The following is a 15005-nucleotide window of genomic DNA, read 5'->3' as shown; positions in this document are numbered from 1 at the left end:
TCGCCCACACTTTAGCCCAAAAATGAAAGCCTATATCTGGGTTTTTATTTGGTTTTATAAGGTAAGAGCCTTGCGTATATTTAAGCTCCGTCAAACTTTGTATATTCTTAGATGGAAAGTTACTTAGGAACTGTTCCGTAGTGTGAAGCCACGTTAACAAACACAGCCTTAAGTATAAAATTTATATATGTGTATATAGATAGTTTGTGGATGTGAGTGTGTTTTGAGCAAAAGCTGATTACATATTTGGTCACAGGGTATCAGCCCAGTCGAGCACATTTCTTTGCATCTCAAGATCTGAAAGCATCTTCGACTTCATCCAACACAAGTCTAGTTAGAGCGTTACACATGCATATGGAAAACTCTGAAAGAGCGAGCATAAGAGAGAGAGACCGAGAGAGGGAGAGCTAGGAGCTGTTACCCACCTAAGCAGTGCTTGGACATTCAATGAGCGTGGCGTTTTGGGCTACTCTGGACTGGACCGGACCAAAAGTGCAGCTCGATTAAAAGCTGCAACTGGCTTTAAGCAACGGGCACAGCTGCAGCTGTGCCTTCATCTGCTATCCATCGCCGTGTTGGGTTTGATCCTCCTCCGGATGCTCCACGATTTTGTTATCCGACTGCATGACGGACTGCAAGAAGGGAAGTTTAAATTCATTTCCAGCTCTTTATTAGGAAGTTTTATGGAGCTAGAGGTCCAGAAGACCTTGCCTCCCTAGCTATATAAGCTTCTATAGCTTTCAACACTTTTATCGAGCCTACCTTGATCTTGCGATGTTTGGTCTCCTTGTCGTTATCGGGCGGGCTATCGGAGCCATCCGTTGTCTTGATGAAGGACGAGTAGAAGGAGGAGAAACTGGAGCCATCCATGTCGTCGCTGTTGCCATTGCTGTCCGTGTACTTCTGTTAGGAAATAAGATGAGAAGAGCTGTGTGAGCAGAATTTGATTTGTGGCGTGGGCGAGCATAAGCGGATTGCACCTTTAGATTGGTCGGATTGCTGGGCTGATCGGAGGAGTAGCCTTCGCCGGTGACCGAGGCTATCGGCGAGTCGTGTATATCCTTTTTGGACGTATCCGATGGCGCCAAGTTGGAACCAGGTTCCGCCTTAACGGATGTCGCCTGCGACGAGGCTTTCTGCTGATGTGTTGGCGTCACGGAATGGAAGGCGCCCGGTGTCTTGGAAGACGAAGCAGGTGGAGACTGTTGTGCCTGTAACGAAATGCGAATATTCAAAAAAGTCACGGACGAACATAGAGATGAGGATTCGCCGACTTACCGCATAGCCAGGCTGTGTGTAGCTGGACTGTGAGCCACTGGAGCGATCCGGCAGCTGCAGGGTATTGGTGACACTGGAGAACGGCATCGGCTGGTACATCATGGCTGTGGCAGCAGCTGCCGCTGGATGCGTATAGAAGAGCGACGGATGCGGATACATAACGCCGGCCATATACTGCAGTGGCATTGCCGTCGCTGCTGCGCTCTGCTGCGAGGTGCTCGGCTGCTCGCAGGCCTTGTGACTGCGCTGCGGAGTGACGCTGGCCGCCGCTGTCGTGGCATTGGCCAACGGTGCCGGTATATAGTAGAAGGCGGGAAAGAGACTATGCTGCGGCGAAAAGCTGCGCTGGGCCACAGCCGTGTGGCTCCTGTGCCCCGAGGGCGTTGTAATGCCCAGCGAGAAGGGCGGCCACAAATTGATGTTCTGTGCGCAATTCAAGCTGCCCGGAACGAACTGATTGTTGGGCGCGTTCGGTGTCTGCCATTTGGAGAGCGTATCTTGCACGGGCACGCCCACGCCGACACCGACGCTGACGCCAACACCCACATTGGTTGGGAGCGTTAGCTGCTGTTTGGGCTTGTTGGCCTCGCCCTCCCACGAATGAGAACCGCCGCGTTTCATGCCGTGCCCGTGTCCTGGTCCCGTGTACTCGAACATCTTTTCGTTAGCCGATTTCTTGCTCTTCTCGCCGTTGCGTCCGCGCAGTTCGCGATGTTTCTTCAACATGAACTTCTCCATTTCATCGTTGTGCTTGTTCAGCAGCGATTCAGTTAGGGTAACCGTGACGGCCGGGGCGCTGTTGCTATTGCCGCTGCCATTGCCGCCGGCGGAATTGTCACCGGCCGAGGTGCCGGTGCCGGCATTGCTAGTGTTTGTTACACTGCTCATCCGGACATTGCTGCCGGTTGTAAAATTTCCAGATGATCCACTGCCGCCGCTACCCTCGAATCCGTGTACGGGACTCAGAGTGCTGCGTGCGTCTTCCCGGGCGCTACTCACATAGGATGATTCCACTTTGGGCGGATCGAGTTCCACGGGCGCGGTGACAGGCTTGCTGTTAAAAAAACGCAGCAGGTTCTCGTTATAGTTAAGCCGATTGTAGGTGGGCGGCGTCTCAGTTGATCTCTTACTGTCATAGTAGTCGTGATGCGGCGATATTTCGCCCAGCATCACGCTATCACGCTCCGACACGGTCAACTCGTTCTCATGGGGCAGCTCCAGCTTGAGATCAGCCCGCGTCACCTCATCCATCAGCGTTTCCATGAAGCTGGCCAACGCCTGGCAGCGACGCGACACCTCCTGCTTAACGGTATCCGATGGACGTGATACCGTCTCTGCCAGCAGCTTAACAATATCCTCCTTGATGCGCGCATTCCGATTTTGTGCATCCTCCGATATCTTTGGCTTCACAGTTGGCGCCATCTCAAATACATTGCACTGCTTGGGACCTACGGACGATTACGCGATGAAGCAAGTAAGTAATAGGCTTCACTTATAGACCTATCAAATTGGGATCTCTTGAAGTTACCTAGCCAGATTTGGCTATCTAGATTGAACTGCTCTTGAGTCGACAAGTGCGATCCTACGGAGAGGTTAGCTACCTTGGGTCTATCTTTTTTAATTCCATAACTGGGCTCCTATGGAGCTCTGGGATATATTTTTGCTGAGGTAGTTATGTCTAGTTATGTAGAAAGTCTGACTTATTCGAGGATCTCTCTTTGCAACATCTTGGACACCCTTAGAGTAAGCTTCTTTTTAGTAATATCTGTCCTTATCCCTAAAGCTCTTCCCTCTAAAGTTCTTGTTCTTGTTTCTTTTGGGATCCCTAGCGGACGTGTTTGTTCTACGACTTACCCTGAAAGACACGATGATGTCCCACAACGAATTCCAGTTTGCGCGACCAGGGATTAACGAAGCTAGTCCATTCCGTTTCGAGGAGAACATAGCAACCGTTTTGGATGAGGAAACGATAGGGTTTGCTGCAGAATGAAGAGCCAGCGGTTTGTCCCTTCTTCATGACCTTCTCGTAGGTATCCTTCATGACCGCCAAATCCTCGTGATGATAGAAATCCATAATTGAACGACCAATTAGATCCTGTGGCAAATAGCCGAGTGCACTGACCGAAGCGCTATCCACATGGGAGATGATCGCCGTCGCCGTGTGTCGAATGGCGAACTTGGGGCTCTTCGGCGAGAGAATCTCATCGGGAACTGGAGGCAAATAGAAAGAGCAGGGGGATATGTATAAGCGGATGCCACTTTAAGAGGATGTATTAGCTCACTCTTATAGCTGCTCTTGATGGGCGTCGCTGAGATAACGAGCAGCATATTGGCGCCATTGGATACCATATAGTTGTCCGGTCGGGCCTCCTCCGGCGCTTCCCTAAATGTCAAACCCAAACGGAAAGGCTCATAGTTGACAGCCCGCCCAATCACACCGAAGCCACCCGAGGTGAGGCCCCGATAACGTCGCAGCATGACACAAAAAGTGCTTCTCGCATCCTTTGGCATGCAGCCACGTGACTCGGCGATGGGTATGCCTGTCGTAATTTGACTGGCAAATGTCGCCCGATCCTTCAGATGTACAAAATCAATAAACGAACGACCTAGCCACATGTCACGTGGAAAGCCCAAGACGTCCGTAATGCTGGGCGTGGTATACAGAACAACGCCATCGTGCATAGAGATGACACAACAGAAGCTGTCCTCCTTAGTCCGCTCCTGGATCTGCTGCTTGCCCACGCCAGCTGCCATCGATTCCAGTTTACTCGGCAACGATTCGTATGCCTTGTCCGACTTGACGCAGCCGCTGCTGCCGCTGATTTGGCCATGGCTCGATGCAACTGGAATATTGCCCGGCTGCAGGCTACAGCTGGAGGAGAGGGGCACAGCCGTGGGCAGCTGTTGGACCTGATCGATTTGCTGTTTAGTCGCCTCGCTGTCATCCACAGTGAGCAGCTGTTCGCTCAGCTGTTGCTGATCGCTTGCCGGCGGCTCGCACAGCTGTTGCGTTTCCTGCAACTCCTGCAGCTGCTCACAGCCAACCGAACTTCCGGGCTTTGGCTGCAACTGCTCATCTTTGTTCTCCAGCGACGTGACCGTCGTTGTTTGGATCGTGCATTTCGCCTTCTTCTTCTTACGCGTTTTCTCCTTATTCCGCTTGATGATCATATCGCTGCTGCTGGCCTGAGTCGAGGGCTTGCCGCCATAGCCACTGCTGCCGGATGAGTGGCTGCCACTTAAACGCGACTTCGAGCTGCCACTACAGATACAGATCGAAACAGGGCATCAGCATAGGGTATGCCGGGAGCAGAGGGATCGCTCCATTCGACTTACCTGCGCTGTGACTGACTGTTGCTGCAGCTGTTGGAGTATGCCGAATCGGACACCTTGGTATTATGTGTTGATTCTGTCGATTCTCCTTCCATTTCAATAAATATTCCTTCAATAAATCACTTTTAGAAAGTTTCAAAAGTATTCGTAAAGCTTTTCAGCCAATTTAATTGTTGTGTGCGCCTGAAAGTATAATATGAATATTTATTTAGCTGAAACTACTCTATAATTGACACCCGAAAGGTTGGCAATGATAAGACGTAATATCAACTATATAATCTAAAAAATATTGAAACATTTGTGAACATTTTCAGTTGTTCAAAGAACTTTTCGTATATTTCGTATCATATATAAATATTTATATATTTAAGATAAATTCTATCTTGCATCGAAAGTCTTTATCAAGTCTCTCAGACTATCTTTCTAAACTATCTTCTAAACTGAAATACTATTATTATTTTTAAAATTTCAATTAAAAAATAAAGACAAATAAGGCACTTAAAAATTCATTTACAATTATAAAAAAAAGCAAATAAAATTCGATGAACTTTCAATTATTATAAAACCAAATCAATAATTGCTTAGCAATCGCATAACTAAAGTAGATTTCTTGTTGATTCATCGTAAAGAGACGACGTAATGCAATTGCCGTCACGTTTAACGTACAGCAAAATCTATTGTGCAAGCCAATTTCGAGTGTAACAGAGATGACAAGAGAGCGTAGTGTGTATGAGAGAAACGTTTAATTGTTACTAGACTCACGTGTTGCTCCAGCTGCAGCCACAGCTGCCACTGCTGACGGATACCGTTATGCAGTCGAACGCCAAACAAAACAAATACCGAAGCAAATCAATGTATAAGTACATAAGTACGTAAACGTGTATGTATACGTATAACAAGCAAGCAAATGCAGTGGCATCGGCACTTATACGTATAAGTATGAGCAAATGCCGGCATGGCAAAAGGCAAATTATAAGAGAAAATAATTATAAGTAGCGCTGCTAGATCTTTTGTAGAAGAGAGAGAGAATAAAAGTAAATATTCTGCAGAAATTTGGTTAAAGCTTAAATTTCATAATTTTGTTCGTATTCAATTTATGAAAATTACTGCGCAAGCGAATCATAGGAAGCCATTGCATTACGTAATGCTAGCAGGAGATATACACACATATACATGTGTATGTATCTGTGTATATCTAAAATTAAAAGAAAACATATCCTATTTCGACTTGGGGGAACTGTTGCGCCGCCAGACAGGAATAAAAGCATTATCTAATATTTCATATACAAATATTATGTAAGACTTCAGCAAAAAACGCTTAATAAATATGATTCCGAGGCATAAACTTTTCGCATTGAATCGAAATTAAAAAAGCAAACAAATTTTTTAAATCGAATTTTATTTCTTAATCACAACATTTTTTCTCCACATTCATCATCAGCCACCTTTTGCTAGAAATTTGAATTGTTTTTCTAAATAATTGTATTTCTTAAGTGCTTTGATAATTAAAATAAACTTAAATACTTAAACTTAATAAATAAAATTATTAATTTTGTATTTATTTATGTGGCGCTAATTTTGATTGATTGCCCAATAAAAATCTATCAATATTGTGCATATACGAAAAACAAAAACCACTGAAACAATATAAATACAATGTGGCGTATGTGTAATATTCGGAACTATCCCTGTTGTTAGGGGACTACCGCAATTCACATGCAGTGCGTATGCGTATATACATATATTGAAATTGTGCATATGTAACTGTGTGTTTGTTTGTTTTTTCCGCTAGTCTGGCCGTTCTGAGTTAGGTCTGGTTGCTATCTCTCTCTCTTTCTCACTCTCTCTTTTTCTCACACTCACACAGCCTAACTGCAGCAAGGGCAGCAGATATATTATATTCTAACGTAAACAACTACGTGATACCCTTCACACAGTTCAGCTGCAGCATATGTATAACTATGCATGTACATGAAATTGTTTGGAGGGTATACCGTATATTTTATACTGCCAAGCCCCTTCTATATATATGTACATATATGTCCAATACTTTACTATATAAATATTTAAAGTAACTATAATCCAGTTTATTATTTGTATATTTTAATATTTTATACCTATTAATTTGTATGATTTGTATTTGCATAATAAATAATTATATATTCATATATATATATATAGTCTAGTTTCACAGTTACATAACCAAACAGACTGACATGCTTCAAAAATAATATACCCTATTCGTATGGACAATGTGTATAAAAAGTGCACAATTAAAGTAAATATGTTACGTAGGCATTGACAACAACACACTTTATGTAAGTTTCAATTGAGCTTTCCATTACACACACTAACATACACACATACGCAGAACTATACAAATGCATGATAATCAAAACATTCGCTCTGTTCTCCACTAACAAATCTTAGGAACCATTGCTGTTGTTTTGACATGCTTTTGCACTTTGTTTTTGCAATCGTTCAGTTAAATTGCTCTCTCTTACGCTCTCTTTGGCGCTCTCGCTATTCGGATCTACGCGTTGCAAATGAAGTTAACATATGAATAAGACATATGCATGTATGTCTGTGCGAAACTCACTTTTTCTTTTAAAATACATATATTCATTTGTAGCATATACTTAATTATTGCACTATCACAAAAAAAAAAAATTAAAAAAACAAACAAATATTGATACGTATGTATGCTTATGTAGTTCAATACCGTTTGCGTTAGCTTAAAACAGTTTTAGCTTGATTCAAGATTTTAAACTGTGTTCTGCCCGTTGCTCTCGACCTACTTGTTGAAGACTCGCACGAATACTGACGGCAGTCTCCATAGCTAAGAGACACAAATCGCATTGCGGCGCCAGCGTGCCAAGCTTTGCAAAAATGCACACACACACGACCTGGGTGAGCATGCTTCGTGCCCACACATACAAACACATGACATGGTCGCAGCAGCCGCCACAACGTGCGTTCTTCTTCGGAACATTGGCAGTCGGCATTGCTCGGCTTGACATAGTTTTCGTGAGCTCTGAGCTTAACCCTTGATGCAACGCTCAATGTGTCTTGTAGCGGCCAGTAGTCAGGTCGCTTAAGCCGCAAAGCTCAATAATGAAATTGACTAGCTAAATTGGCACTTTTTCGTTTACTTAGTGCTTAGTTTCTTATATCAAGGTCCACAATAAATACGAATATACATGCTCTAGCCATTAACTATAGTATTGAGAATTTAAAATTGATTGAATTGATAAAATTACCTCTTAAATCAAATATAAAATTTTCCTAATATTTTTTATTTATTATTAATTTTTTTCCTTAGCTAAACTTGCAAAATTTGATCCTGTGACCCTTCTGCACGCTTAAGGGTTAAGCTTTGTACGCGTAATCAAAGCAACAACAGAAAATTGAAGTCGCTTCTGCGGCTACTGCTGGGATAGTCTATGGGAAACGGGACTTTGACTCGTGGTAGCCCCTGCTGTCAGTGTGATTGCTTCGCCCCGACAGTCTGGCCACGCAGGGGGTCCAGCCCAGGGGTTGGGGTCACTTCGTTGGCGGCATCGGCTACGGCGGCACGTTGACTTTATCCAATGCTAAATTGAGCATTTGCTGCGAATACGAATGTGCCTCAAAATGTGCACTACGATGTCACGCATAGCAGCCACGTGACTTGCTCGCATTGCTGTTGTTGTTGTTGCTGCTGCTGCCGCCGTTGCTGCTGGCTCATTGTCGGGTTGTAGTCCGAATGGCTATTCTGTTGCCGTCTCTGTTACGCCGCCCACAGCAAGTACGGCCCAGGCGCGTATATTAGTCACACCAGAGCTGATCACAAAGAGCGACAGAAATGTGTGTGTGTGCGAATAGATACGTATGTGTATATGTATACGATGGTGTGTATGTATGCAGTTGCCAGTTGGGTATTTGTTCCATAATAGAAGGTCGCACATAACGCATTCCGCCCATTGGCTTATGCACGCGATGTGGCAGCCTTTTAGGCGTTGCCAGCTATTTTTAGCTGTAGCTGGCCAAATACAAAAGAGCTATCGAATTGTAATTAATAAATATCGATAGACGACATGGCGGGGAGCGGAGGTATCGGGCTTTCTTTGTAAATGTCAGCTCTATTTATGTGAACATGTGCCGCAGGAAGAATCAAGCAACTGTTACACAACGGAAATCCGCTTAGCGGCGCATGCCACAACATCACCATTAAAGCAGCTTACATCTCGTTTGTCATGTGCACTTGCAGTGCATGTCAATAAAAAGATAAAATAACACTAAATTCATATAACATTTTATACATTTTGCTCTTATTTGCTCTTTGAAAATAGTTGCCCAATAAATCGAAATCGAACCGCTAGCCATAATTCTAATACCTTTCCCCACTATCAATGCAAATTCAAGAGTTTTCATTCATGAAAAGCTCTTTTTAAAGCTTCTCGGGAGCCTGGAGTCTTAGATACTTGGACACACGGCAATTATATCATTCGTTAGGGTGAGCTTGACAGCAAACAGTTATTTGAGTCGACAAATCCAATGTTGCATAATATTTTTTTTTTGCAGCAGATGCGTTTTCGCTACAGCAGAAGATATCACGTTTGCCATGGGCCAGGTAAACATCTAGACTTTTCCGGGTTGCACGTGGCATACGTTGACTTAAAATGAAATTAACTCTTAACTGTGTAAGGCCGAAGGCTGAATTTTCTTCTATGTGGCTTAGTTTTGTTTTCAGGTCTACGATTTTAATGTTTAATATAAATTTCCTAGTGGCTTACCATCTAAATACAGTGTTTTGAGCTGGTTTATGTTTTGGAACGGTTCTTTTAGGAATATTTCAGGTAGAATATCTATATAGGTATGAAGTAATCGACTATCGTTCCTCTACTTGTAGATCACATACTAAGTGATCAAGTGCATTACTCCTCTATTGATGCTGATCAGGAATATACTATATATTAATATATACTCTATGTATGCGTCTCGTCTTTTCATACTGATCACGAATATTAATATATATAAGCCTATATATACCTTATATTATTGTCGCATAATAACTGATCAAATTTATAATACCCTGCTTGGCCAGGGAAGAAGCGACTGCGAGCCACACTTCACAGCCATAAATTGAGTTACACGCGAAACTAAATGGGACTCCATTTCGGTTTCAGTTTCAGTTTCAGTTTCTGTTTCGGTTTTGGGTAGCTTTTGTCACATCGCGACGGGTGAGCTAGCGACGGGGCGTGGCTCCAGCAGAGACCTATGCATACGCACACGCACACAGGAACACACACGCACACACACAATTAAAAGTCAGTTAGGTGAATTTGATACGACGGACAAGTTAGTAAAGCAAAATGACACAAACAGAAGACAATGGCACAAAGCCAAAGTGAAGAAGAAAAATTAAACAGGCGCGCTCTAGTTGCGCGCTGATAGACCCTGAAGATACCCTCTGTGCACAGTTTTTCAAAACAAACATATACAAATCATCAGCTGCGTTGAAAGGCTAGAAAATACCCTGTTCGCTGCTCAAGTCAGACTGGCATGCTCTAGTTGCTAGACCCAGAAGATACCCTGTATGCACAACTTTTTAAATTAAACATATAGTAATCATCAGAAAGACTAGAGGATACCCTCTTAACACATCTTTCATACACAAATACTTGTCATGTTATGTCGTACGACTATCTATTTAAAAAATTTTATGCATGTACATATATATATTTCCAAATATGGTATAATTAATGTAAATTAAAATATTTATGTGTATGTAAAATATATATATATATGTAAGGTGAGTGCTTGAGTCAGTTACAAACACACTCTCGGAAGTCAACATGCTCCATTTCATAGTACAGGGTATACTAATAAGCTATACAACTGAGGCCCGCAGATTGTTGAACAAACTGAGCCACAGCCGTCCCTAGTCGTTGTAAGGTGTTAAGTGTGTGTGTGTGTGTGTGAGGGGGCTGGACGGGCGTGGCCGCGTATAAAGCGTTGTAAGCGATTTCCTTTTAATCGCACAATTTTAACAACTAAATGTTTTGTTGCGTACATTACACGAGTTTTACGATCTCCACTTAAAGAGAACTTCAATTGGGGAGGTTTATTTATTAAGTTTTTTAGATTTTTGAAGACATGTTTAGGAAATGTTAGTTTTACCTGCTTTTAATTATAGAGATCACCTTTTTTTAAAGTGAAATAACAAATAGTAACTTAAGATTGCTGGAGGTTTGAGGAAGAGTCTTATGTACAACAAGGAAGTGTGCGCTAGTCGGGAGTGCACGACTGGAAAGTAGCCTGAAATCCAGATTTGCAGTCTCTAATTTGGGAAATGAGTTTTTTTTTCAGCAGTCATGCCAGTAATCCACACACTAAAAATGAAAGTCCAAATCGAATTATCGACTACTATCGGGATAAGTTATCGATCATAGATAACTTATCCCGATAGACTCCTGTACAGTTATGTATTACAAATTCAAAATTGTGGTCGAACATGGCTAGATCTGTCTGAGGTCGTCCTTCCATTAATAACATATAAACCTAACCTCAAGAAGTGTTCAATAGCTTAGCTAAAAATTAGTATAGCTAACTGATTTAGTGACAAATAGCAAATAAAGTATAGATATATGTATATTTGATTAGCACGACGAGCTGGCTCCGTCTGTCACTATCTGTGTGAGTCTGGAGACATGCAATAAACTTGGCCAATTGGCAAGAGCACGTGGCACGCAGCACCAAGCATATGCAATTTCCCTGCACGTGTCCACACACAAATTCAAGCATGTGCATTTCTTTTCGGATTGAATTCAAGATGCCATTTAGCTTGCCAGCTATTCAGTTGGTGGAGGGCATATGCGTGTGGCTGAAGAGAGGCGAAGGTTCGATTCTAGCTTCGAAGCTTTGGTCACAAATTTTAAAAAAGATGCGAGTTCGAATCATGCATTTTTCGACTTTTAAATGGGCACAAACCTAAATATAAATGTACATCTATGCATAGTCGGTTGCTATGGAGTGTGATCGTACTTCAGCGTATCTGCTAGTCGGACAGTCTCGACTGGAGCTTTCTCTTGTGGAAAAATGCATTAAAAGAGTTTCTTCTTCATCATACAATAATTAAAATATCAATTTGTATGTATGAAAGTTGGCAAATTTGTCATTTGAGCTAAGTAATTGTTGGATAATGATTTGAAGGGTGCCTCACCTGGCACCTGGAAGCATTGAACCTGGCTAAGTGCAGACGCTTTAAAATGCCAACTCATTTGGGGCAATGCATTGTCATAACTGTTGCACGAAGCACGAACCACGTAGCATTTCCATTTCCATTTCCATTTAACTATTTTCATGACTTTTGCCTTGAACTCAAATGGAAAAGCTTAAGGAAAATTTCGCACATACGTTTAAGAAAATTGCTTAGAAATATGTGCATAATCCATTGGAGAGTTATGTTTTTCTTAGTTCATTTCAAAATGGCAATTATGATGGACTCTAGAGAGGGAGAGAGAAAGAGAGAGAGCGTGAGGGAGGGAGCTAGGGAGAGAGAGAGAGACAGCTAGCGTGTGCGAGTGTTGATGATATAAAGTTTGCCGAGTTTGCCTGTGAGATTCGACCTTTAATGGTGCCATTGTGTGCTAAACAGTAAACAGACCTTAAGACGCTGTCTGAATCTGAATCTTGAGCACCATCATCGGCATCATCATCGTCATTAACATCATTATCATCGTCAGCAGTTGGCTATTTCACACGCTCTGCCTTCCATTGTTCCCACAATTTTCCATTCATTCATTCAGTTTGCTCACTTCTGTTCCTACTTTGTAATAAGTTTTGCTACCCAATCACTCCCCCATCCCCCCAAGGCACACACACACACTCGTGCTCTTCTCTCTGCCGCCCTGGCACGCCCCTTTTTGCATCTGTGCTGCTTTTGTCTGCGCTTTTTTTTTGTCATTTTAACCACTAGCTATCATCATCTTTATCATCATCTTCATCATCATCATCAGCTTCAGTCGCCTCACAGTCATTTTCATTCTCATCAGCCTTATCATCTTTGTACTCATCATCATCCTCATCATCATTGTCATTATCATTGTCATTCTCTTCTTCTTCATTCACAACCAACGTCTGCATGCAATGCTTAGAGCCCTCCGTAATGAGCGTTGTTTATATGGGGTTACTTAGAAGTAACTACTTGACTACCTAGCTATCTCCCCTACCCATATACGTAGCCCCCTCTTTTTTTGCTCTCTTCTATATGAATATCTTGTAACTAAGTCCATTTTAATGTTCCCCCTCTCTCTCTTTCTATATCTAACTGTCCGTACTTCACATTGTCGTGGGAGCTACTGCAGCTTAAGTAATTGATCTTCAAAGTGCTTGGTATTATATTTCAATGCCAGCTTAAGATCTGGTACAACAGTAGCAAAATACTGAAAAATCTCTGAAAATCTTTACTTAAACTAAGTAAAGATCTTCACGAGATCTCTATACTTCGTTATAATATATGAGTGCTTAATTATGTAGGCAATGAAGGTTATATTGTTTAAGCTATGGTTATATTTGGGTTATTATTCTATTTCTATTTACTTGATCTAAAGCCTTCTTTTGCAGTTCTTAATCAAATTCTGTCCAGAAATATCTCAAAAGTTTTTTTTAATTTTTTTGCTTGACTTTTTATTCTCGAAAATTTCACGTAGTTTAAGTTTTTTTTTAATTTTTCGTGATTTTTCAATTCTTTTTCTTCAACTTTGTTATAAAATATATGTATAATATAATAATATTATATATCAAATATTTATATTCATAATTTATCAACCGAATCTCAAATGAAATCAGCTCTTAGATATACTTATCGACTTTAGATAGAATCGATTTGATCTCTTTAATCTATACAAAGGTTCTTCATGCAATATACCTCCATACTAGCGCTTCAACTAACTTTCCCAGTATATCTTTCTCGCTGATATCTTAACTATACATTTTTTTTTCTATGAGACGAACGCCGCTTTGCTTCCTATGTAAAACACATGCAGACACACACATACATGACACTCACACACGCACAGAGGCGCACACCAGTTGATCGCGAGACGAGCACGTTTTACTGAACCACGCACATAGACGCTCGCTCACACACACGCACACATACACATACGTATATAAAAACTGTCGTCGGTCACCGTAGCCAATTGTCGCTTCTGGTGGAGCCACTGCAGTGCGAAGGGGCTGCTAATAGATACCCAGTAAAGTGCAGTCGACTGATTAATACTCGTCTACATATAAACTGCAGTAAAATTCATTTGATAAAAAAAATTTAAAAAAATTAAAAATTCGGTTGATCTTAGCTAAACAATAATATAAGCGGAATATTTATAAAATCTAATTGCAATGACTGCATACAACGAATATACTTTTTTACACTAGTTGAGCAAGTAGAACAACTGGCAAGTGCAGTTCATAATTGCCAACGACAACACGCACCATCCACAAGTAGCATCAGCAGCAGCTGGCCGCTGGGACAGCTCGTGCATGCGAGCAATAGGCGAGCCTATTGGGCTGGGCCAGTAATTATACCCTATAAACATAACAAGCGAATATGCTACCTAGATACTTAGCATGTGACAGGCAAACCTAACTTTTTATTTGTATATAGATAGCTCTGAGCAATGTGTGTAAAATATACCGTATTAATAATCATAGCTATATTTTAAATATTTTCCAGTTATAAATGAGTACGTATTACTTATAGTCATCAAAACCTAATTAAACATGCTTAAAAAACTGCTTAATTCTAGTGAACGGCTTAAAAATATTTGGTAAGTAATTAACTATATATATTTCGCTTTTCATTTCACTGCACTTTTCTGACTTCTAAGGTATTAGTTACTCGCGCTCACTAAACAACTAAATGCTGTGCACTGCCCTTCTGCTTGTCTGTTCTTCCTCTCCCTCCCTCTCTCTCTTCGGTTTGCTGATTCGCTCTGCTTACATGCCAAGCATTTCCATCACAGTAATTCAAATGTCTTTGGAGTTGTTTCTTTTGCTCGGCGCTCGTTGAGTTTTTTGCGCTTGCGCCTAGATCGTAGCCGTTGCCGAAGCTCAAGCCGAGCCTCAAGATAGCCCGAGAGCTGTTACCGAAGCCGAAAGCGTTGCGAGCTGCCTTTTCATTTGCGTTTGCTCAGTCAACTTCCGCCACGAAACGCGTTCGGACGTGCGTCTTAAGCGGCGATCGGTGAACGTTGAAACCAACCCACAGTCAAAATTCACAGAATTTTACGTACCGCGTAGTATTTTTTGTTGTTTACATTTCCGTGTTGCGTACGTGTGTGTGTTTTTGTTTTTGTTTGTGTTTTTTTTGGTGGTGTCTTTCGCTCTGCATTCGCGCGTAACGAGCGGCT

General features: G+C 42.0%; 1 protein-coding gene across 4 annotated transcripts; it reads right to left on the bottom strand.

Moving 5' to 3' along the window:
- Positions 1-45: 45 nt before the first annotated feature.
- LOC111593496 (period circadian protein) lies at positions 46-7418 on the bottom strand. 4 transcript variants are annotated; one of them, XR_003944186.1, is made up of 9 exons: positions 7211-7418; positions 4615-4794; positions 3561-4540; positions 3133-3489; positions 1279-2726; positions 981-1211; positions 763-903; positions 426-632; positions 46-364 (listed from the first exon to the last, which is right to left on the bottom strand). XR_003944186.1 is itself a non-coding variant. In XM_030223547.1 (8 exons), the coding sequence occupies exons 2-8, from the start codon at positions 4704-4706 to the stop codon at positions 561-563; spliced, it is 3321 nt and encodes a 1106-aa protein (XP_030079407.1). In that variant the 5' UTR covers positions 4707-4794; positions 7211-7418; the 3' UTR covers positions 412-560. The 4 variants fall into 4 exon arrangements, 2 of the variants coding, with proteins under 2 accessions (XP_030079407.1, XP_023162031.1); XR_003944187.1 differs by having other exon boundaries at positions 7334-7417; XM_030223547.1 differs by lacking the exon at positions 46-364 and having other exon boundaries at positions 412-632.
- Positions 7419-15005: the final 7587 nt, after the last annotated feature.

Source organism: Drosophila hydei, unplaced genomic scaffold (assembly GCF_003285905.1).
Source record: "Drosophila hydei strain 15085-1641.00,03,60 unplaced genomic scaffold, DhydRS2 tig00000237-arrow-arrow-pilon, whole genome shotgun sequence".
Classification (NCBI taxonomy): domain Eukaryota; kingdom Metazoa; phylum Arthropoda; class Insecta; order Diptera; family Drosophilidae; genus Drosophila; species Drosophila hydei.
This window is presented reverse-complemented; position numbering and strand designations above follow the sequence as displayed.